This window comes from Labrus mixtus, chromosome 13 (genome assembly GCF_963584025.1).
Source record: "Labrus mixtus chromosome 13, fLabMix1.1, whole genome shotgun sequence".
Taxonomy (NCBI): domain Eukaryota; kingdom Metazoa; phylum Chordata; class Actinopteri; order Labriformes; family Labridae; genus Labrus; species Labrus mixtus.
In genome coordinates, this window is record NC_083624.1 from 22,026,762 (window position 1) to 22,050,725 (window position 23,964).

At 38.9% G+C, this 23,964-nt stretch overlaps 2 protein-coding genes across 2 annotated transcripts; one reads left to right on the forward strand and one right to left on the reverse strand.

Annotated features, from left to right (window-relative positions):
• Nucleotides 1–996: 996 nt before the first annotated feature.
• pou1f1 (POU class 1 homeobox 1) lies at nt 997–9,885 on the forward strand. Its single transcript, XM_061054171.1, has 7 exons — nt 997–1,663; nt 2,940–3,101; nt 3,496–3,594; nt 8,070–8,333; nt 8,461–8,625; nt 8,964–9,024; nt 9,131–9,885. Exons 1-7 carry the CDS (start codon nt 1,528–1,530, stop codon nt 9,369–9,371), a joined length of 1,128 nt encoding a protein of 375 aa, XP_060910154.1. The 5' UTR covers nt 997–1,527; the 3' UTR covers nt 9,372–9,885.
• A 1,987-nt stretch (nt 9,886–11,872) lies between these two features.
• chmp2ba (charged multivesicular body protein 2Ba) lies at nt 11,873–23,578 on the reverse strand. The gene is made up of 6 exons (XM_061054172.1): nt 23,402–23,578; nt 20,367–20,458; nt 17,324–17,518; nt 15,894–15,996; nt 15,426–15,532; nt 11,873–13,732 (listed from the first exon to the last, which is right to left on the reverse strand). Exons 1-6 carry the CDS (start codon nt 23,433–23,435, stop codon nt 13,616–13,618), a joined length of 648 nt encoding a protein of 215 aa, XP_060910155.1. The 5' UTR covers nt 23,436–23,578; the 3' UTR covers nt 11,873–13,615.
• Between the last annotated feature and the right edge of the window lie 386 nt (nt 23,579–23,964).

Below are 23,964 nucleotides of genomic sequence, written 5' to 3' on the forward strand. Positions count from 1 at the left end.
GTCAGCATTGTAACACAGAAAATGTTATATGTGAAATATGTGCTTGGAGAAACATTGTCAAAATATCATCCAGTCCAAATTTACACTGCATGCTTGTGCAAGTCAAGTCGTGCCTACCACCCACAAGCTATTTTCCACCTGCTGCCCACCTACATCAACAATAGTGAAGCAGAGTCCAGGATAAACACAAACACAAAAAGACACAACAGAGTGCACATGGTGGCAATGCTTCTTAGATTAACCTTTATCCTCCCTGATGAGGCCTGTTGTCTTTACCTGCAGCACTCTGCATTCAACACAAGCTAGAGCCCATATCGAAACAATAGTAACCTTTTCTCCATTTGCTCTGAGACAATGCTACACAAGTTGTCGGTAGCTGACCACAGACAGTTTAAAGTAGGGCTAAAGCTGTGCTCCTGACCTCCAGGTCAAGCTGGGGCTGCGGGAAATAAAACATCCAATTTGCACCCAAAAAGCTATTGGAAAGCAGTTCAATCTTTGAGGTAAAGAAAGTGCGTCTTTTTCCAATTCCCACTCAGCATTAGTTGAGGGTACAAACAAGTAACAAAGGAAGGCAATTGGTTTTACGAGAATTGAAGGCAATGCTGTGTGCAAAAAAACATACTATATAAAAGTAAACTAAGCCTCCGTTGTTTTAATTAGCATTGGAAGTGTTCACTTTCCTTTCCTTTTGCAACTCACCGCTGTAATCAGGAAGAGCTCAGAGAGATAGCTAGAGTAGGGGGAGGAGAGGAGGTGGATCGAGTTTCTCGGCCGCTCTGTACCCTAATCCTGGATTTGGGAGCAGGATGAGGAGGGCGCAGGTACGAACAAACACAAGCAATAACAGCACTGACACAGGATTGGTAGGTGGGGGTGAGCGGCTTGATGGGAAATAGGGGGCCTTATAGGTCGAGAGGGCTGGATGGTTGTGGGTGGGTGGGATATAAATACCTGCAGTAGACGAATGCAGCAAAATGCTGAGCATATGTCAGACCCATCTGCATCTGTAATAGGGAAACAGAAACAGGAGAATGCATTGCAGAGGCCCTTGTGACGGAAAGCTCAGTTGCTGTTGAAGACCTTTGAGCTTAACCTGAGTTATCTGCAAGAGTCTTGTCAGAGGTTATGGATGTGCCTAAAACTTTCTGTTCTGGCTGAAATGCTGACATTGGTTTCTCTTTGGGGAAAAAAAAGGTAACCTATAACAGTATTCTGCCTGCATAATACTCAAGAAGTATGCTTGACTGAGTCAGAGGTGAAAGGAGACAGAAATCAGCAAGGCAAAAAGGCAGAATAAGAGAAGGCCAAAGAAGACAAGAAAAAGCAAGATAAGACAAGGAAGGACACAAGAAAGGAAGACAAGAACACACATTTTAAGACAGTGAAGACACAGGACAAGGAGCGTGGCAATGGAAGACAAGACCACATAAAAAGAGAGGACAAACCAAAGAAAGCCAACAGGTAAAGTGAACACATCAATCTCCAGCGCACCATTTGGACGATTTAAGAGCATCTAGAGAAACAATGGCATGCCAAGCATTTAGCGCGGACTCTTTCAGCACACTCAGTGGAGACTCACCCTTGCCCATCCTCATGCACCACCCTTCATCCAGTGACTGCCTTCCAGCCACCTCCCATGCTCACAGCATGGTTTCTGCAGGTAAACTGGACCTTTTTTTTTTTTTTTTCAATTCTGTTCTTGTTTAAATGAACATGACTTATTTTTTTCTGTAATGACTACACTGTTCGATCACCATTGAGTGTATTTGAAGTCCCACAAGTACTGCAGGTGAGTCATGTGCATGCCTGGTTTTAAGATGCATCAATAACCTGGAATTATCCAAACCATGCTTTCTCCGCCACCTCTTTATCAAGGCAGCCATAATCTCGAGCAATTGGAAGGATGAATTAAATTGGAGGAATACTTTTATTCAAAGCCAATCCTAGTGATGTAAATATATTAAATCAGTTGCTTTGGCCCAGCTGTCTCTACTCAGTGGATTCATGCTTTGGGGATATGTTACCCATTTGAAAAACCCTCCATGGGCTTTTTCACCATGAAGCATTGTGAAGCTTCTTGAGGGTTTTGGTGTCTTCTGATCATTAAAGCGTAGAATATACTGGATTAGATCATGCAGAACTCTAGTATTACATTGAATGTGTCCTGCAGATTAAACACATCTTCTAAAATTGATTTTGCTACTTCTGCTGAATTCTTAGGATGCAGCAAATTGTTCACCTGGCCTGTAATAATTTTCTGTTTTCAGATGAGTCCGTTTAAAAAGTAATAATAATGGGAAAACAAATCAATGACAAATTCACTTTAAATTAAATTTGGAGCTATGGTAAGACTGTGCACAGTGGTACAGTATGTTGATGGATGTATAAACCAGCCTCATCTGCTCCTGTCAAGCTATCAGACACAAGAGACCACTGAAACTGTCAGTACGTGTGTTGGTGACTAACTTCCAACTCGGAGTGCATCTGAACTATATGCATTTGCATTCATTAGTTGAAGTGAACACCAAAATGTATGAAAAGATGAATATATGAATAACTTTGTGATTATCAGACCAGAGCAATGTTCAACTGTTTCTAAATACACTTAGCAGAGCGGAGCATCCACAGAAAGTTTTTTATCTGGGTGGGGAATATGTGACTTTACTGTTAAAATCTCTCTTTGCTAGCATCTAAAGGTCAATTCCCCAATTCTCTTAGATTAAGCATTTGTTTTGGTTGGCAGCTTTTTCCCTCGTAGTTTAATTTCAGGTCATACAGATCTGTTTAAAGCGGTGCCAAGTCTAGGGTTAATGAGGAAGAAAGTATGACATGTTCATTTTTAAAAACTACATTTTCTACTGTATTCACAGCGGACCAGTTTGTCAGATCAGCTCCAAGTCAACGCATCACTGCGACCACTTTTGTTTCTCCATCAGTATCCACCGGGCTGTCGCTGGGTCAGCCGTCCAAACGCTCTCACATGCACCTGTCCACTTCCTCCCTCGGAAACGCTCTCGGAAACGGCCCCCCGAGCCTACATTACCCAGTTGCCCCCTGTCACTACAGCAACCAGCAGGCCACCTATGGCATGATGGCAGGTGGGTGGTGGTGTTAGTATTTGTGTCAACTATAGCAGGGCTATATTTAACCTATTGCTCTTACACAATAAACAGATAATCATCGTCCACACTTAATGAATAATTAACTGTATTCATTTTTTACAGGACAAAATATGAATATGAGTTACATTTACTCGCTTTTATGCCAATTCTTAGTAAATATCTCTGAGTTTGGGGTTCATAAGGAAAACTAGACATGTTTGAGATGTTAACAATTGAAGTGGTAATATTTACCCAATTACTTGAATTTTATAGATGAAACAAGTCATTTATTATCTATTATGTTAACATATTATTGACTATGACGATGCAGTTAATGGTAATGGATACTGTGATTTTGATGATAAAGTTCCCCCCCCCTCTCTCTCTGTAGCTCAGGAGATGCTCTCAGCCAGTATTTCTCAGACTCGTATCCTGCAGACTTGTGGCGTCCCTCACACTAACATGGTGAGCGCTGGAAACCCATTGCAAGGTAATGATCTAACCATCAGTCTGTCACACACACACACACACACACACACACACACATCATTGCCATTGCTCACCTGCAGTTACACCCAATAAATCGAGCAGACAACTTGTTTATGTGCATTTAATTTGAAATCTGCTACCAATTTAAATCAATTTCAGACTTGATTAGCTGGCCTTACGCTTGAGCTATTCAGCACACTTGTTTAACATAACTGTCAAAGCCGACTTGCCACTTCCTCCTCGTCCTGCATGCGGTGGAAGCAGAGAAACGAAAGTAGGAGTATGTGGTTCTGTGAAAAGTGTCAGAACTGGTGTTGGTGTTAAAGAATTTTATATGTATTCATAGCAGCAGATCTCCTCGAGCCAAACACTAGTCAATCATCTGTCTTTTCATCACTGTCAAAAAAAAAAAAAGTCTTGACAGACAACATTTAGTTCAAAACAGATTGATCTAGCAAAACAGTTATGTCAGTAATTTACCTCCAAGAAATGCATACTATAAGTTCTCTTCTTAAAACATGCTAACATATTGAAGGTTGTTTCAAATTCTTAAAGGATTAGCTTTTTACTTAAGCAATGGGATCCTACAAGGAACAACAGTTTCTGGCTAATTTAAATAATTTCATATTAGGCACATTCGGTTTTTCCATATGTATTTATTTTCTTTCTGCGCTCTTTACATTCATGTAATGGGAAAGGCTTAGCACAACACATAGTGATATCAATAACCTAAGTGTCATGTAGAGTCAACCATAAGCTTTACAAAAATATGTTTTCTGTGTATCAGAAATGGACACACACCATGAGAATAACCCACAAGTAATCTGTCAGACAGGATATCTGTGTACCGGTGTCCTGCATACTAATTCCTCTCAAATTAAAAAAATATATATTATAAGAGATGATGATAACTTCTACCACGTCAAGGTCTGATGGTTAAAATAAATGTATTGTTTGATGCATTCTTCTTTCTTGGAGAAAGTGTCACTGAACTATTACAATATTGTGAGACAGAGCACAGATAGAGAGAACAAAGTACCACCTTCAATTTTACCCCTGTGGCACAGAAAAAACTGAACTGAACATTAGAGAGGTGAGATTGCCTCTTTTAAAAGAAAAGAAAAAAAGGCCTTAACCACTCCACTGTAGACCTGATGAAATTCTGTATACTCGCTTATAAAATGATTTGACACTGTGTGGTCCACGGTGTCAAAGGCTGTGCTGAAATATATGAGGAATCAAATTATATGGCTGGTCACGTCTATTACCCTTAGGAGTTCATTAGTTGATTTAATTAACTCAGTGTCTGTGTTGTCAAGTGACAGAATGAAGGTATCAGTAATATAACCTGTTTGAGGTCAGATAGTTTGCAATGTGTGTCTGCATCTTTCAAGGGAAATGAAACTTGGTAAAGGGAAATCACGTGTACCAGTGGTAGAATCCATGTGAGAAATGCTCAAAATACATGTAAAAATTTACTCAAAGCTAAATGCCATGTGGCATTGGGTAGTAGTGGCATGTGCCGTTAGTTCAGCGCCGTATGTCATGGCTGATGTCATACCACTATAAAGGAGGCCAGCAGCATGTGCCACTCATCAGTCACACCCGTACATCCGTCATCCACCACCATGATGCACATGTAAATGATCATGTTTATCATCTTAATCGTTTTCCATGTGTATTAATAGTATGTTTGTTGGGTAATCTCTGTGATGATGGTGATACATTTCATTTACATATCCTTGCTGATGATACCAGGAAGCTCGTAGCAAAGCTTGTCCCAGCTAACAAGGTTATCCTAGCTACCACAGCCAGTAAGAATAATCAAAAGCAGCAAGAGTGCCATCCTACTTTGTATCATAGGAACACGAGGAAATACTTTGAATTGCTGTTGTTATCAACACATTGGTTGCAACAAAGACATTGGTTCTGTTTTACTGTAAGATCTACTATATCACTGCCTTTAATTTACAGAGGCAGGAATCTACAGTTGAATAACTTCTTGTCGAGCACAGCCATGTAACGTAGACATGTTAACCTTTTCCCAGTCTGAACGCTTTAATTAAGAAACAGCTAGAGAACTTGTTCTAGTTTACTATATACTTAAGGTTCCAGCGACATGTGCCAGTCATATCTGGCATAGTATGGGCCCTTGAGAAAACATAAAAACGGCTTATGCTGCGTTGAGAGCAACAGATAAGACATTCAAAGAATTTCCTCAAGGTTGAAGGTTTCTATGATGCAAAGTTGGATTGCACTGGATTGCTGATATCCATTATTCTTACTGGCTCTGGTGGCTAGGCTAACCTCGTTAGCTGGGATAACAAGTAACAAGGTTACTGGTATCATTGCAAATACATGTTTATGACATTTCTTCACTGTCACCATAGAGATACCAGACAAACATATTTTGAATGCACGTGAAAAACAGCAAGAGAAACACATGCATTGCTTTAATTACTACACCATGTTGCAATCTGGGTCTACAATGACAAACAACAGCATATTATGCTAGTAAAACTTAAGTGTCAGATGTTTGCAATAACAAATGTAAAAGGTGCTAAACAGTCCAGGCTGTGGTTTAATCATAAAGATACTGATGATGCCACACTCTTTGGATGTAGCACATGAAAAGCAGTTGTCCATTTCAAGAAGGCTTGGGGGGTGCCTTCACTGAGCCCACACACATGTTTAGACGCTGCCTACTGTCTTGTTTATCTCTGTAGAACAACTGCAGCACATACCTGTCCATACATTCCCCAGAGAACATCAGTGCAGACATCAGTAACAAGTGAGGCAAACACTTTCTCCTTCACGAAGGAGAACTGGCTCCACCATTCATCCGGGCTGATCCGTAGAGTTTTGCTGTATGTTATCATTAGTAAAACATATTTGTATGTCGTGCTAATTCTCTTCATGTTTATCTAAACACGATGTCAATGGAAACAATGAATGAGAAATTTGTGAATTAAGCTCTTTGCAAGCTGTTGTTACCCAGATATAACCTCTTTGTCCTAACAAGAGATTCTAACAGAGTGAATCCAACGCCTCCCTGGGGAAAATCACTGTTGCATACAGTTATATTGTAGAATCTGCAATACTGCTCCCCAGCTGCTGTATGGATCCCTCTGAACAATTTAGTCGGTCAATGATAGCGTCCTTTTCTCCAATCCCATTTTGGAACAGAGACTATTTTGTACATGAGGGCTTTAACAGCATTTAATATTTCTGCTCCTGTATTCCAACAGGGAGGCTCATAAGATGCTCAGACATTATTGTGGTCAGGCAGTATTAGATAAATGATGCTATCTGCTACATAAGCCCATTCGAAAGGAGTCCTTAGAGCCAAAGGAGTCCTGTTCAGAGATGGAACCTGTGTTTCCTCCTTCTGTAAGAGAATACAATTTATAGTATTTAGTTTATCCTCATATGTTTGTGGCCCTTTCTCATTGCAGTTGTATTATAGTTTGAGCTGCACTACAATCGCACTAACACAAGAGGGGAGTGTTGCATTGGGCATCATGAATAACAAATCAATGTTTGTATTATAAAAAGTGAGTAACACTCAGAGGAGAACTTAAGAGTTGACTGAAATCCACATTTTGCTGCAGTCAGTCAACAAATAAGCTGATATCTTATTGTCCTCTCCTACAGCTTGATGAGTTTGATTCATTTAATTGATTGAAAATAGTTTACTGCAGTTGTGCAGAAAGTTGATGCAATAAGAAGTATCATGCTACAAATAGATTTATGCTTTCACCCATCTTGAACTCTGCTAATCTGTATGAAGCCACATCAATCGGCTCCACCTTATCGTTTAGAGCCAGCTTTTAGTTAAAATAATAAAGAATGTAAAGCTTTTTAAGTGTTACATAACTGCTGATAACATTTTAGAAAATGTTATGCAATTTACTTCTATGAGTACAAACCTTGTAAGTACCTCAAGGTTAAGATTTAAGTGTACTTGTTAAATCATGAGATAAATATCAAGTTATATTCTGTCAAAAACAACTAGGGATAATGCCTATATATCAAAACATATTCATATTATTTGACACTGATGTCTGGGCTTTTAAACTCATCCCACATTCTTCATGTTGCTACGTGCTCTACATGGTCTTTTGAACACTGTTTTCCCACTATCGAAATTAAAGGAAATTGTGAGATATATTTTTATAAACTACTGACATTGTTGACGTTGAATGAAAAATGGTTGAACAGCACATAATATGAGTTTGCAGCTTCCAGCAGTTTTTACTCCTAACAGTTCAGTGTGTCAAACAGAGGCATGTCAACATTTTTCATGCTATTGAAGCCTCTCTGCACACTAATGGGAATTATGGCCATTCTGCCTTCAGCACCCTTCTGACAGTCTGAGGTTCTCCCTTGACTCCCACCAGCTAGTTCACCTCTCTCAAGTGTTCTCTTTTTTTCCCTTCTTTCTCCATCTCTCTCTCTCTCTCTCTTTATCCCCAGGGTCTCTTACCCCTTGCTTGTACAAGTTTCCAGATCATGGTCTAGGTAGTGGTTCCTGTGCATTAAGCCACAGTTTCTCCTCACTGCCCTCGGCCTTCCTCTCCACTGATGAGGCCCCTGGGGGCCTCTCTGTTATAGAGATGAAAACTGACGCCCAAAGGAAGAGTGTGCGGGAGCCAGAAGACGCCCCTGCTATGGACTCCCCACAGATAAGAGAGCTGGAGATGTTTGCAAATGACTTCAAAATACGGAGGATCAAACTCGGTGAGTATATCTATGAAATCTATCCCACTGAATATGTCCCCACTTATTAACTTAACATGCACCATACATTCCTCTTTGCCTGTACAGTTTCCCATAAAGTCTTGTAATGTTTCATTTTGTCCTTCAGGCTACACACAGACTAACGTCGGAGAGGCTCTTGCTGCAGTGCACGGATCAGAGTTCAGCCAGACCACAATCTGCAGGTTTGAAAATCTGCAGCTGAGCTTCAAGAACGCCTGCAAACTTAAGGCCATTCTGGCTAAATGGCTCGATGAAGCTGAGCTGGCAGGAGGTGAGTCACATATCTGATCATCTCCATCATCCTCCACTGACAGCACATTATTCAAACGTTATCTAACCTGGAAATCCCTTGATGAGTATCAAAATTGTAAATGCATTTTGGTTTTGTGTGAAAGGATCAGTTAGAAGGAGTAAGTAACTTTGCTTTAACACCTAAAACTGGTTCTGCATCTTTTAAGACAGTGGTTTTCAACCAGTGCTGTTGTGACCATTGAACGCTTAAAATGAAACCGATATCATCTCTTGTCTCCTCATCACAAAATGCATCAATGAGCCGATAGTGTTCACAAATATTCTGTGGTAATCACATCCCTTTGACTCTTCCTGCAGCCCTGTACAGTGATAAAATAGGCATGAATGAGCGCAAGAGGAAAAGGAGAACAACTATCAGGTATTATACATAGCAAAGACATATTCAATTCTGTATATCTTTATACAGTAATGTTGAGTTTCATGCACTTCATCCTCTCTCCTCTGTCATTTGTTACTCACTGCAGCCTTGGAGCTAAGGAGGCTCTGGAGCGCAGCTTTGTGGAAAAAAACAAGCCATCCTCCCAGGAAATAACGCGGATAGCCAAAGGTCTCCATCTGGAGAAGGAGGTGGTCAGAGTGTGGTTCTGTAACAGACGCCAAAGAGAGAAACGGGTCAAAACCAGCCTCAATCTTAGCTCCTGTTTGAGCAAAATCAGCCCTAACTGTATCACACAGATGAGCAAAACACAAAGAGCAATGATGTGATTTAAGGTTCAGCTATAGAGTGTCGGTTTACATCAGGTCTCTATCATGATCATGCTGTTTAGAAATGCTTTTAAAACCAACAATCTGACAGAAATCAATCTATTATTACACAAACAGAAAAACCTTATAAGCTCTCCTCACTCTGCGTCAACAAACTTCTGATACAATTGCAACACTTTCATTTCTTTTTACATTCTGTACATTATGTGAAGCTGCAAACAATGCACCACAATTCTGTGATAAAACACATGTCTATATCAGTTTGTTTGTGGAATCCAATCAGCAAATCGTTTTTGCTGATTTAAAGTTGGAAAGACTTTAAATGAAAGGCACAATATTCACCATTAATTCAGCTTATTAGCATGCTAATTAGTAGCATACTGGCTACTTATTAGTCAATATTAAGTGTTACTAGTACCTTATTATATGACAGTCTGTTATCTATAGGTAATAGACTATGGTCATGTAGAATAAGGTACAAAAAGGTTTGTAATAATGACTAATAAGCAGCCCGTATGCTTTCTACGAAGCAAAATTAACAAGACCTTAATTTAAATCGTCTAGTTTCTTGTAATATAGAAATGTCCCTCATTGCACTGGCTTTCTTCATCTTATTTAAAAAAAATGTAAATACCTTAAAGAGCAAGACAGACAGTAGCTTTTCTTACCTGAAGTTAAAATGAATGATGAATTTATGAACTTCACATGGTTCTGCTGATTTGATCCTTCAGCCTATAAACCTGAACTGTAACTTTCCTAAATCTTAGCTATGCCTTGTTTTCTCTATGCATGTTGTGAATACATGGAGGACTAAACCAAATACAACTCCAGTACAAAGATTACTAAATGGATCAGCCTTGTGCCTTTTCAAAATAATTGTTAAATTCTGTTTACTTAATGTGCCTTGTTTATGTTTTTTTGGAAGAGACACAGTACTTGTTTTCTGATAAGGAATCTAACAGCAGGAATCTTTGTGTCAGTTGTGTTACTTGGTGTATTTTTCCCTGTGCTCTTTTATTCATTAACTGTCTCTTTATTTATGTTGGTCCTGCTGCTGTCTCAACAGTAATATATTTAAAGTTTCACCACAACCTATTTATTTGAGATCTAATATATTATGCTGATCCACTTTGCTGAGTACAAAACTCTGCTCTGATTTATAGCTTGAAGTCATGGGACACCTGAAACTTTTGGGACATTTCTGCCAACACACACAGATCTGAGCTCTGCTTGGTTCCCTGATGTAAGATCAATTTTTCATATCTCTTGATGTTGTTTGTTGTTGCTGCCTTGACAAAGTGTCATCAAAAGAAGAACATCGGCCTGTCACGGCTCTGACCTGGTTTGGATGACTGATGTGAAACTTCAATGGTGAAGAAATGAGCTCTACACACAACATCCCTCAACCATTGAAAAAAAAAAAAAACTACCACTCTGTTCACCTTCCATCAGGTAGCAGACATTTGTGATCAGAAAAAAATGAAATTGGATTGAAAGATTAGCATTGTGCAGAAAATGAAAAGCCATGTATCAATGTTTGGTAGACAGATACGTATACAATGCTTTAATTCAGCGTGATTTAAAATATCTGGTAAATCTACCAAAGACTGAGTTTCTCAGGACTAAAGTTTGCACTTGTACTGATTGTCCTTCATCTCCCAGACACTGAATGGTAAATCAGTTGAATTCATTTCTGAGAATAAAAGTGTTTCATGAGGAGCTACATGAACAATGTGTCGTTTTTACTATTGTATTAATACATACATTAAGAGAGAGAGAGAGAGAGAGATGTACAATTCATGGGTGTGTAGCAGGGGATTCATAAATAAAGCTAGGACATCTTAGTTAAGGAACAAGCAGTTTCTTCTGTGATTCATGTTGGGCTGTCTGAATGGACTGCTCTCAGGGGAAATAAATGCAGAGGGTCAATGATTGCTGACACACTTTGGAGGGTGTACGGTGGAAGGTTACAGGCACAGCATGCTGTACAAAATTACACTAAGAAGCTTCAAAGTCACACAGATAATTAAAATCTTAATATGAATGCCCTTGATGATAAAACTCTTTAATATGAACTGAGTCTTGTAATTTTCCATCACCTTTTTATGTATTCTCAGAGCATTCAAACCACTGATTTGACTGCTACATATTTTTATGCCAGGAAAATCCATATGCAGACTTGGTATTATGCTGTTTCATTGCAAATTGATTTTAAAAGTGTGCACTGCTTCACTCCAATGATGCCACTTTGAGAGAAATGAATGCAGACTTGATGCTCACTGTGATGAAAAGGGGGCCAAGATTGAAGAGTCTGCCATTTATGTGGGAATGAATGGGAAGCAATAGCTGCCTGGAATGGGTCATATACATCTGAACATCTTTAAATGTACAGCATGAAGAGGAAAATGTTCCGCAGAATACGGAGTCTATATAATTTTTAGAGAAGGATTTGTAATAAAAGTTGGTATGGTCCATTAAGGGGAAAATGACACATAAGAGGCTTATCCAATAGTACCTGAAGAAACTTTATTTCCTTATATAAAAGCCATACACCCTTTACAGAGTCACTTTACACTGACGAAAGAAAACAAAGAGGAGTGCACATACACCTTTTTAAAAACGTTTGGACATTGTTTAACGATGGACCTGCACTCAATCAATGTCGAAATCTGTTAAAACATTGTTTTCACCCACATTCACAAGAGACTGCTGAAAGTCGGACGAAAGGATTGATTAAGAATGATGTATTGTTCATGTCATGCAAGAACTAAAACATTCCCACTTGAGTGGCAGGGGGAATAAAGATGTGAACAAAAGGGCCAGACAGAGAGGAATACAAAGACTTAACATCATCTTTCTGTCACACTGAACACATCTCTGCACAGAATCTCCTTAATCACAGTGTCTTTTTGGTAAACACTTCCATCATGTTGTTTCTGTAGTGTTTTTGCAAGTCTGTGAGTGAGGCAGCTTAAAAATGACAAATGATAGTAACTGCACAGCAGCTGAAAGCGAAAAGGGACTGCAGGAACAGTGCCATCCTACAATCATGATGTAAATCCCCACATCCTATATTAATATCAGCTAGCAACCAAACTATGAAAAGAAAACTCATTTGATTACTCAGTAGTTACAAACAATCGACTCAGAACTCTTTGAAAACTCCCTCCTCAGTCCTAATTTGGGTTTGATTAGGTTTTCTCGCACAAGCTGCACTGCATCAAAGCATCGGAGGTGCACATTAAACGCCTCCAATCAATCCACCTGAGCATCTCATGAATTAATTTGAAGTTAATCGATAGGCCTCGCCTGAGCGCGGAGCCAGCAACATCCCTTAAATATTTCCCATGCATATGTTTTTTCCAGAGTTACATCATCTCCAGTCCTTATGGTAACAAGTCTTAAGGATTTTAAAAACATGACGATCAATATGTATGATGCTTCACTTGTGTGGTGACAGATATTAAAAGTGTGATGACCTCCTATTTTTTCACTTTACTTGCTTGGTAAGGAAATGAAGTCTGCGTCCAACGGCCCAAGGAAATTTTGCCCAAAGAAAATTGAAAGCTTGTACATAAAGGAGAGGATCATTTGCTTCAGAGACGGTTAATTAGATTGGGCTTCAAATGAACCAGTAGCGTCGATGACAGCAGGTAAGTAGTTAGAAGGAAAACAACCAAACATCCATCTTGTTTCTGACAACCCCTAAGCCCTACTTCATTAACATGTTTTACTCATTAAAACTTTTCAGAGAGACACCATCCATCTTCAGCCACATGACAGCTGACTGATGATATGATTCATTTACGTTTTGACCAAACATCAGATGGGAAGAGGCCAACTCTGAGATCTTGTATTACTGTAGCCCTTATAGAGAGAGAGAGAGAGAGGTGAAGGTGAGCAACAGTGTAGGTGGTCCTGACCTCTTCAGGTAAAGCAGGTATTATTTATCCACCTTCAGGCTGTGGCCACTTCAGCACCAAAATAAAATATTGTCGTATAAAGAGATCACATGTTTTGCCCTTATATGTAAGTCCATCTGCAGATAAAAGTATGAATATGAATTTGTTATTATGTCTGTTAACCTGCATGCCTTCAAACGTTTCCATGTGTTTGAGTGTTGATGTGCAGCCTTTGTTAGGCCTGTAGCAACTGAGCAGTGACAATGTGTCTCAAAGAGTCTGTATCAATCAGTATTAATGTTGCACAAGTTTATAATGTGAACATTAATACAAAGAAGACGTTTAGTCCACTCCCAGAGCTCGGAGCTGTCTCTCGATCTCATCGTCAGAGATGGTGGCTTGTTTGGAGGAGGAGGCGGCGCTGGGGACGCCCTTTCCTGCAGCTGGAGCTCTCACCATCTGGAAGCAAACAAAAATCCATTAGCAGGAACATTTAATCCAAATTTAGGAGACACACACACACACACACACACACACACACACACACACACACACAGACAATACACAGAGACACACATTAACAAAGTTTAGTACTTAGTACTGGCTGCCACGTGTTGGCTTGCCTAATGCCTCTCAAAACCTTAAAAGTTAAAGACCTATTCAAATTTCAAAATAGTCAATGTAAGTTGGAAAACTATCACTCACCCCCTGAAAGCTATTCATATATACATGCTTTTATAGTTTCATATGACTAAATGACACTTCAGCTTAATGTAAGTGGGTGTCACTAACAAGCATTTTTTAAAGCATCAATCATCTGTCACATACACATTTAAATTATTTATTTTTAAATCAGATGTGAGTGTTGCTTTCCAGATTCCCTTTTTTTTGTTAAATTGCTTTCTATGCAACAAGATTGTTAATGTTTTTTAACTAGGGATAGTTTCAACAGCCTGGCCACACAATCAAAATGTTTAATCATAAAAAAAATCAAACTCTTATTAAACCATTGTTTTATTTACCAAAAACTGAAGCCAATTTTCTGCATTTTGCATCTCCATGTTTAAAACCCAAATGCACTAACATGAATTATAATACGACGTGATAATAGAACACAAATGGCGGCCGCTTTACTTGAATTGGTTTCCCCTACAGCATAGTAAAGGAGACGTGTTACTTCCATTCAAGCTTAGGCGTTAATTGAGCTTTTATTGTTTCACTTTCCTAGAGAGAGCATGATTTGAGCGTATTCACAGAGAAAACAATCACATCCCTCGAAAGTCAAAACTGGTTTTACAGCTTTTTATGAAACTTGCCTGTTTGTTTGCTCCAGCTGCAGGCTCCTTTATGGGACTGTTTGTGAATGTATGCTATATTGTGTTATGAGGAGGTAATAACTCATGAAGCCCCCCAGGGGGAGCCATACACGCACATACAGCAGATGGGGCCACCTGGTTGTTAAAAAGACTACAGCACACAGAGTGAGAAGAGCTGAGGGCTAGCCCCACCGTGTGGCAGCTGGAACACATTTAAAGAGCGCTGTAGAAACCATGTGGAACATTTAGTGCTTCGATAATGCTGCTAGGAGATGTGCAGTCCAATCAGACCAGATACATATGTTTAACATGGTGTAAAACTTCATACTTTAATATGTTTCTGACATGTATATGAAGAGGAAAAGTTGTTTTAGGAGTATTCCTTTATATTTTGCAACATTGGAATTGTAAATACACTAGGATTGTTATTTATTTTATGGGGCAAACAAACTGGGGATAAGTTTGAATATTTGTTGTAAATAATTGTTTGTTGGAATAATTTATAAACTAATAGCAGAAATGTAACATAGGGGTAGGGGTATATAAGTTTTTACTTCTTCCTACTCCTACACTGTTACTTTAGTATTTTGTTTTGTTTATCTTATTTTAAATTTTGGTTCGAAATAAAGTCTTTCAGTCATTCCTTCATGTTTTTACTTATATAATTCTGAACAAATAATGGATATTTTTTGCAAGACTATTGGCAACAAGTGAATGAAATACTGTTTGCTCATGCCCATTGAAGTGTTTTCAAACATTAGATACAGTACAGGTAAAGTATGTCTGACATATTGTACTGTAAATCTCTCTCTTTCTCTTAATTATAATGTTCTTACCTTTCCCGTGATTTCAATGCCAATTTCATCCAGAACCTGGTTGACAATGTCTTCAGATTCTTCTTCATCCCCGGACTCGTCAAAGATGTCATCTAGCGTGTCGTTGACTAGATGAGACAAGGAGGGAGGAGACAAGGACAGACAGGTCAATGAAGCAGCGGTCAGACACATTGATTTTCAGTCACAGTTTGGACTTCAGAATGAGAAGGCTGGAAATGTTGCATTCTTACTACCAAATGTATGAAAGTATGGATGCTTGTGGGTGGGCATTTGCATATTAAGTTAAAAAAAGATACCCTCTATGTCATAACTATACGTTCATAATTCTCTTGCTCTCGTTCAAACACAGATTAAAACACTCGTCGCTCCTCACAGCATGCACATATATCCTCCTGACTATCAGGTTTTGTCAAGCCTGTAAATACCAGCGCCTTTTTTGTGAGCATGTGTGTTTAAAAGTGTCCTTACTCATCTCCTCTGTCATGCCCATTTTCATGTTCTCCTTCTGGAAGTCCTGCATGGTCTTCATGGTCTTCTGTGGATCCATCTTTTTGTTCACCGCTTTCATGGTCTGTAAACATTATGAGAAGTAGGTTAAGAGAGTAATCTTAAGGTTTTCAGCTAATAATACATTTCCTAGTTTCTAGTTGTTCATTTCTTATTTCACATCTATTCTGCTTATTTTGCTATTTTCTTTCACACACCTACAGCTCTGGTTGTTACTGCACACACAACTACTTTCTGTCTGGTGTGAAAGTGTCTTATCTGTTGACCCTTTTTCTCAGCCTTACATTTTAAAGAAACATTTAAGAAAACAACTTGTTTACATTTTTTGGAGCTGTGTGTGGAGGAAGGATTCAAAAGGATTGACACCAACATGATACAGAGTAAGATCTGCACCAAACAAATGTGCCTACAAGCCTTTACAAAACAACAGTAGCAGACATAGCACCAGAATGTTGCTCTCTCTGTCTCTTTGTGTTTCTTTGCAGACATTTTGTGATTGTTGTAGACCACTCTCATTATCAAAAGTAGAAAAGCAAAACGAAAAAAAAGGGACTATAAGGTAAGAAAGAAAGGAGAATGTCAACTAATTATTATTTCATCTATAGTGTCATTCTCTGGGATAATTACAAACATTTAATTGATTAAATGAAATGAGTCCCCACTTCCGCTTTGGTTGAATATGGCTTCAGAAGACCAGCTCTGCTTTCATTACCACATAAGGAAAATAAAATAATCAGGGGGAAAAAAGCAAGACACTGAGCGACTGAAAAACTATGCATCTCAGATCTTCCAGCGCAGAGTCAGCACAAATATGGATCTACTTTTACCATTGTGCTTGGCACAGCAGGAGATTAAAAAATCTTGACTTCTGCTCCTAAAAATGCTAACACACAGCCTGAAATGATGTGAAAGTAAGTGTTGCAATAATCATTGAATAAACTGAATAAAAGCTGCAACTTGTTTCAATGTAAATCAGTGTCTGAAAAAACTTGCCCACAACTGACATCAAACAATTAACACAACTTAATCCCCCTCTGAAACAGCCACACACCCTCCTCATCACACTCCATTAATTTGACGCCTAATTATATTTGACCTGTCTATGTTTACCAAGTGTGACTCTGTACAGTACAACGCTCCCGGCCAATTACTACCTATCACACTTCATTAACGAAGACGACACAACATTACATGGCTTCAACATGAACAGATTCCACATTAATACTTTAATTACAACCATTACGTATTGGTAAGAGTACACACTGAAACTAGTTCATGTGCTAAACAGAGACCCTCTTTAACCCAACTTGTCAAACAGTTTAACAGGAAACTTCTGAATAAATTCAATATTTGATAACCTGACCTCAGACCAGCTGAAGTGCAGGACTTACCTTGGCTGTGGTGGACATGGCGCCTGCCATCTTCATTTGAGAGTTCATGACCTTTGTTTGTGTGGACATGGAAGTGACTTTGGAGCTGACGGCGTATGTGCGGCCCTTTTGCTTCCTCAGTTGGACCAGCTGCTTGGCAAGAATCTTACACGCGTCTCTGTTACCACTCTTGGCCATTTTCTTTATTTCGGCCTCCTGGATGGGGCAGAGAGAGGAATTTGAGATGAGAGGAGTAACAGATGTTGTTGTTGAGCTGTGTCTAAATAATAAACAGTATTAATGTTCAAACTTAATACTAAATTGTGTACCAGTAATTCATGTAACGGTACGCATAAAATATGAATGTAAATTGTAAAACTCTACTTCAGTCTCCATACGTAGCAATATAACATATTATTATTCTCACACACCAGGACTACACTGTTTACATCTGGAACAAATCCATTAAGGCTACGGAGAGCCACAGTGTCTCCTCATTTTAAAGGAAGTGAAGTCATTTGACTCAATGTTCCTCTGTGAGGCATAAAATTGGAGAATTTATTTATTTTTTTTGGCTGCTTGTAGGGCAGATAAGCTGTATTCGGGAGGTAACTCCCAAGATTAATTTCTTTCAATATTTTGTTTACTTTATGTTTTCAGCACCTGCCACCAATTTTTCATCTGTTTTAGCATTACAACATGATTAACTATGTCCAAAGTCACACTAAGGACCTGGAGGAGGAGGAAATCACTGCTGACCAAGAAGACCAGCCTGAGCGCATTAAGGTGTTTTTAGTGGACAACAAAAAAATGTTCTATATATATTTTGGATGATGGATGGATGATTGGACGCTATAATCCACACTACTGTAGTCTATGTTGTGTAACCAATATTTTCTAAATAACTTATCTGTGATGCTGCTGACATTATGACGTGCAAAGTGCTGCAATTATTTCCTTTTAATGTATCATGCAGCACATACACACAAAAACAAGTTGTCATGTTGGAATACACACTATGCATTGATAAACAAACAAATGTATCCACAGGTCTCCCGCGAGACTACTGTGTTTGCAAATATAGACACAACAAGAAAATCATCTGGATCTGGCTGTACAGGCTAGCAAGTGAATACACGGCTTTAGCTTTGGTAAACATCAGAAAATACACTGATGCCCATAGGGATCAGTGTGTGTGGGCGTGGGTGTGTGTGAGCATCCCATGAGACACAAGTGGAGCTCCAGGTTATAGGAAGCAAGCCAGGCCTCTGAGCAACATTACATACAACAGCTCCTGCACGTCTGTTTATATGTGGTGTGTGTGTGCACTAAAAGCATCTTCAAGAAACAACAACAATCAAATATTAATGACCAGAGCAACAGACATTCCTCACTCAGCTCAGCATGTCTCTGTTTCTCACACACACACACACACACACACACACACACACACACACACACACACACACACACACACACACACACACACACACACACACACACACACACACACACACACACACACACACACACACACACACACACACACACACACACACACACACACACACACACACACACACACACACACACACACACACACACACACACACACACACACACACACACACACACACACACACACACACACACACACACACACACACACACACACACACACACACACACAAGAATTCAAATCAGTGCTGTGTAAAAGAAACTCTAGAACAGTGTGAAGGGTAAAAAAATAAAATAAAAAAATAAACACATTGACAGAAATAAAAACCATCAATGATTTAATGGAGAAAATATGGTGATGATAACTGGGGGCTCCTGCTCCTGCGAAGCTTATAACATCTTATTTACTGGCCTGTCAGAGACAGAGGAGAACAATCGGGATAGGGCTAGACGAAGCTTGTGTACACATTGAGGAAGAGTGCACACAAATGCCATGCTGTTCAGGCCTGCCTGGGCTGAACTGACTGTCTTTATGCATAATGATGAGCCAAAGATTTCTCTGAATAACAGATGGAGAATGTGTTGCTGCAGTTGCAACTGCAGATTCAACCCAAAGATGTGTTTGATTTCAGTCAGTTATCTTTTTCTGGAGGGCAAATTTGATCAAATGTTTTCTGCTTGGTTTCCTTAGATCAATGTAAGGGGGTTAGTTGTTTTTTTTGTCAAGCCCATAAATGAATCCAGAATCTACAAAAATTTTGATTTTAAAAACCACATACAGAAAAGCTCCTAGTCTATCCATGCCATCATTCAAAAATAAATTCTATCTTCTATTATTTTTTATTCATTCAAACTTTAAATATATGCAACAAAGGAGAAATCTGATGTATAATGTATTTTGTTTATATCTCTGCTCGGTGCAAATGTAATGCAGGAGGTGCACGTGAATGTGTAAGTGGGTGCAAACACTCATTTGAAGCAGCATGGTGGGGGGCAACAGAAAAGTCATGATGGTGCTAAACTGCTAATATAGGTCATTTCCATCTTTTAGTGAACGTATCTTTTATTCAGAACATAAAACAAAGCTTTATAAAAAAACTAGACTAATTAACAGGAAGCATTAATGAGGAATACAATTCTGGTTCCCCGGGGAGGTAATTATGTCCTGTGTGATATTTACTTTATACAACAGAGGGGAGAGGACACAGACGCCTCCTTTCATCTTTCGGGGAGAGAAGAAATGTTGTGCATGTCTGTGAGCGCAGTCTTAATGTGCAAGTCTGTGTGTGTGTGTGAGAGAGAGAGAAAGAGAGAGAGTAGCCTATATCGCCTGAAGCAAAGCCACCATACCAGATCTCCCTTTTCTTTTTTTTTTAGCCCTATTAGCCCATCAGGCTGAATCCCAATAGAAGGAAGAGGATGTAATCTGCATCCCTAGCTATTTGTGAGTGTTAGTGTTGAGGGGGGGGGCAGGTCTCAATAAAGCATTGATGTAACATGTAGAAATAAATGGTAAATGGCTCGCTATGGGATACTTTGATTCCCAAGACTTTTTCATATGCGTTTGTGTGCGTGTGTGTGTGCGTGTGTGTGTGTGTGCTCCTACCATTTGCTTCTCTTGTCTTTCCAGCGCTGTTCTGTCTCTGGTGATCTGTCTCTGAGTTGAACGAAGCTCCTTAGATTGATCCTTTATAATGTCTGTGGAAGAGACACGGAGGAACAAAGATCAGTGCCTGTTCTGTAAAAACTTCAATACCTGTAAATTCACAATCGGGACCATTTGGTCGGATATCAAAATGCCATGAAGAGAAAAAGGGGTAAAACTCTTCACCAAAGTACAATTTTCTCAACTTTGGTGAAAAAAATTGAGTCATTTGTAGTGCTGATACTGATACAATAACAGTCTCAAAATCAGAAACTCAAGTCTCTCCTAACTAGACCACATAAACAGAAGTTAACAGTTTAACAGAGAAGAGAATGTCAGACTGTTTCTTCCTCTGTGGCTTAATAAGACACCATGCGTCTCTTGCTTTATCTACTTTATATTTACTGCAGTATGGGTGAAGGGGTAAACATAAACAGCTGATTGAAGATGATTTCATTTTTAATTTTGAAATCAACACTATGAAGATATGAAGGGCAGGGTCTGGGTCAGCTGCACGCCCTTGGAAGAAATCTAAAACATCTACTCAATGGCTTAGTGATGAGCATGTGCTCGTGTGCGCCCACAAGCGCTACAAATACCACAGGGTTAAAGGCAGTGCGTTGAGAATGCACACTGACTCTGCTAACTGTGGAGGTGCTCGGACAGCTCACACCAGCTCTGAGTCATATCCAAGCCACCCACACAAACACCAAGTGGAATCATGTGAGATAATGCATGACCCTCCTCCATGACTTCCGAATGAGGGAAAACCTCAGCAATCAGAATGACACACAAACAATCACACGCCTTCATGACCACCAGAATGAAAACAACAACAATACAACTGCAGCTGTGATGTGGACAAAACTGACATTAAATTCACTCTGAATTCTGCAGTTTAAAGACCTGTGGCCTTTACAACACGTCATTCCCCACTCAATCTGTCCCTGATTTACAACTCTATCCACTGTCCTGTCTCTAAAAATAAAGGCATAAAAAGTCCAAAAACAAATCTTAAAAGATTAAAAATTCACTGTGAATTCTAAATAACTTTAAGATTTTGCAAAACACAGTAAAATAAAATACACAAACAGAAAAAATTCTCGTAATATTACAAAACAAGCATCAAATAACGTTAAGATTCTGTAAAAATAAATAAATTCAGAAAAATAGAGAAAATAGAGAAAACTTGAAAAATGAACTTAAACAGAAAAGTAAAGGGGAAAATTTGGAAGCAACGGATAGGGCATCTGTTTTCCAGGCTATAATGGCAAATAAGACTTTTTAAAAGATAGTACGCTGCCTTAAAAGTCTGATTTTGTCTCAAAAGTTCAATAAAACTTGGTCGAGACACATCAGTGAGTTGGACCACTTGCGTGAATGACGTATAAGGTATACGTATAAGGTGACGTGCCACGAACGTCTTAAAGTGGGTGGGATATCGCCCTACAAATATGGGTGATCCAACCCCCCCCTTCACTCGTCCATTCGCCAAATAACCGAAAACCACTTTAACCACTCTAACCAATGCAACTGCAAAAAAAGTATGTTTTAAAATATTTGCCCATCAACCTAGAGGAAAGAGAAACATGAAGAAGATGAGATGGAGACTCTGAAATGTCACAGCTGAGAGGACCTGACATGGGCTTGGCATGGAGCGGAGGTAACACAGCACAGTAAGTACAGTATGCAGAAGATCGGAACGGGTGAAACTGGAATGACAATGACGGGAGGAGTAGGAGGAGGCTGCTGTGAAAAGAGTTACCTTTGACAACTGAGCCTAATTTTAAACCTGTAAATACTGTAACATGCTTTTTGAGTTATTTGAAATGAATATGTTTAGGCGCCATCAGCACTAATGTTTAATCTGCACTCACCTCTGGAAATATAGCTTATAGTAGTCAACACAATCAGTCTCTGTAATAGAATAATTAATCTATTGGATTTGATTAAATAGAGGCTTGTTTTCCAGTTTGACCTTGTGAGGTTGATTGGCTTGCCTGGAGAAAAATTCTGAAATATTAAGATTGAAAAGCTTTTCAGAATTTTTGACATCCCTGTTTTTTGCTCCTGAATAAAATTACTTTTTTTCCATAAACATAGCCAGACCTCTCATATTTTGACATCTAATTTTTACATTTTAGACAGTTTACGATATTAAGTTATTTTTTCAAATCAGTAGCTTGAGAGTCTGTGTCTTATGTCAAAGACAAATACATTATACATAGATTGTATATATAGAGAGATTATAAAGAACACAGGAAGTTAATTTAATATAATAAATATTAATTATTGAGCTGTGGAAAAGGGGTAGGATTAAATAAGTTTTATACTTCTTCCTACTCCTTTTCAGGCATATCAATTGAATATATGTAATTTGCTTTTTCTTTTTTTGTGAAAGTATTTGAACATTGTTTTTTGTTTATTGTATTTTCGTGCTTTTCATTTTGTTTTGTATTTTATTCGATATGTCTGAAATAAATTGAATCAATCAATGAATCAATTAAGGTTGTTCAATAATGTATTTCTAAAAAGGGGATTGAGATATGGAGGTATGAGGTAGACAAGCAATTTGAATTATCTGAATATAGAGGAAAACTACAATACTTGAGTCAAAAAACACTGCTTTATGTTCGTGATTTGACTGATTTGAATGTTCAGTTCAGTTTATTTCCGGTTTCTGCTCAGTCATTTGAAGACATTACTTAACCTTTTTTTTAATGTAGCACCTCGGACACCTTTGGAAAACAGAAGTAACAGTCTATATTGTAGCTCAGAGCTAGATTTTAATCTATACGTGCTAATAAATGAGCATGTACACGACAATAGTCAGCGCTTCAACCCTGTTTTTGTGACTTGTGAATCAGCTAGAAGCAAAACAGGTTAAACGAGTTAGCTGTGAACAGGGAGAGCTAATTTAAGATGTGAACAACACAGCAGTCTGATCACCAGGGATGAAAACAAGTTAGCTAGCTTGATATACAGAGCAAACTTACCATCGACAGTCTTCTTCTTAAAAATGGAAGCCATGTCGTTGCTTTGTTTCAACTTATTTACCCAAATACGAATCCTTTGCTGAAAAAACTGTGTTGCTCCTGTCGTTAATACCGTCACACCGGGGCGGCAGGTCAGTTTAGCAGCTTCTGTTTCCTGGTTGACTTTTCTGTTGTCGGAGTTCCTCCCTCAGCTGACTGACTCGACGGCTCCACGTGACGTCACGTCGGGACTCTTTTGCTGCGTTCACTGATGCCTTGTAAAATGCTCGATCATGAACAGAAAACGGTCTCATTGTCGAAAACTAATGTGAGAAATTAATGAAAGAAAATGTTCAATACCGTGTTGTCACCCGTCAGTTTCGTTTATACCATATGCCATAAGAATAACAGAAGGACGGAAGAATATCACCTGAACACCAACACTTGTGATTGGAAAATATATATCTTTATCTCGGTACGGGACTGGGACAGGTAACGCCAGATTAAAAATAGCCATTTGACAATATCACTCTATTGGTCACTGCTATGTCAAGATTAAAAAAAACCTGATAGGCCTAATTGAA

Excerpts from the sequence above, each read along its gene's own strand:
- chmp2ba (XM_061054172.1), bottom strand. The coding sequence starts at position 23,435 with ATGGCTTCCATTTTTAAGAAGAAGACTGTCGATG. Across the intron at positions 15,997-17,323 it reads CCATGTCCACCACAGCCAAG|ACCATGAAAGCGGTGAACAA; the intron begins GTAAGTCCTGCA and ends TAATGTTTACAG. Across the intron at positions 15,533-15,893 it reads GGGCATGACAGAGGAGATGA|TCAACGACACGCTAGATGAC; the intron begins GTAAGGACACTT and ends TGTCTCATCTAG.
- pou1f1 (XM_061054171.1), top strand. The coding sequence starts at position 1,528 with ATGGCATGCCAAGCATTTAGCGCGGACTCTTTCAGCACACTCAGTGGA. Across the intron at positions 3,595-8,069 it reads CGCTGGAAACCCATTGCAAG|GGTCTCTTACCCCTTGCTTG; the intron begins GTAATGATCTAA and ends CTTTATCCCCAG. Across the intron at positions 9,025-9,130 it reads AAAAGGAGAACAACTATCAG|CCTTGGAGCTAAGGAGGCTC; the intron begins GTATTATACATA and ends TACTCACTGCAG.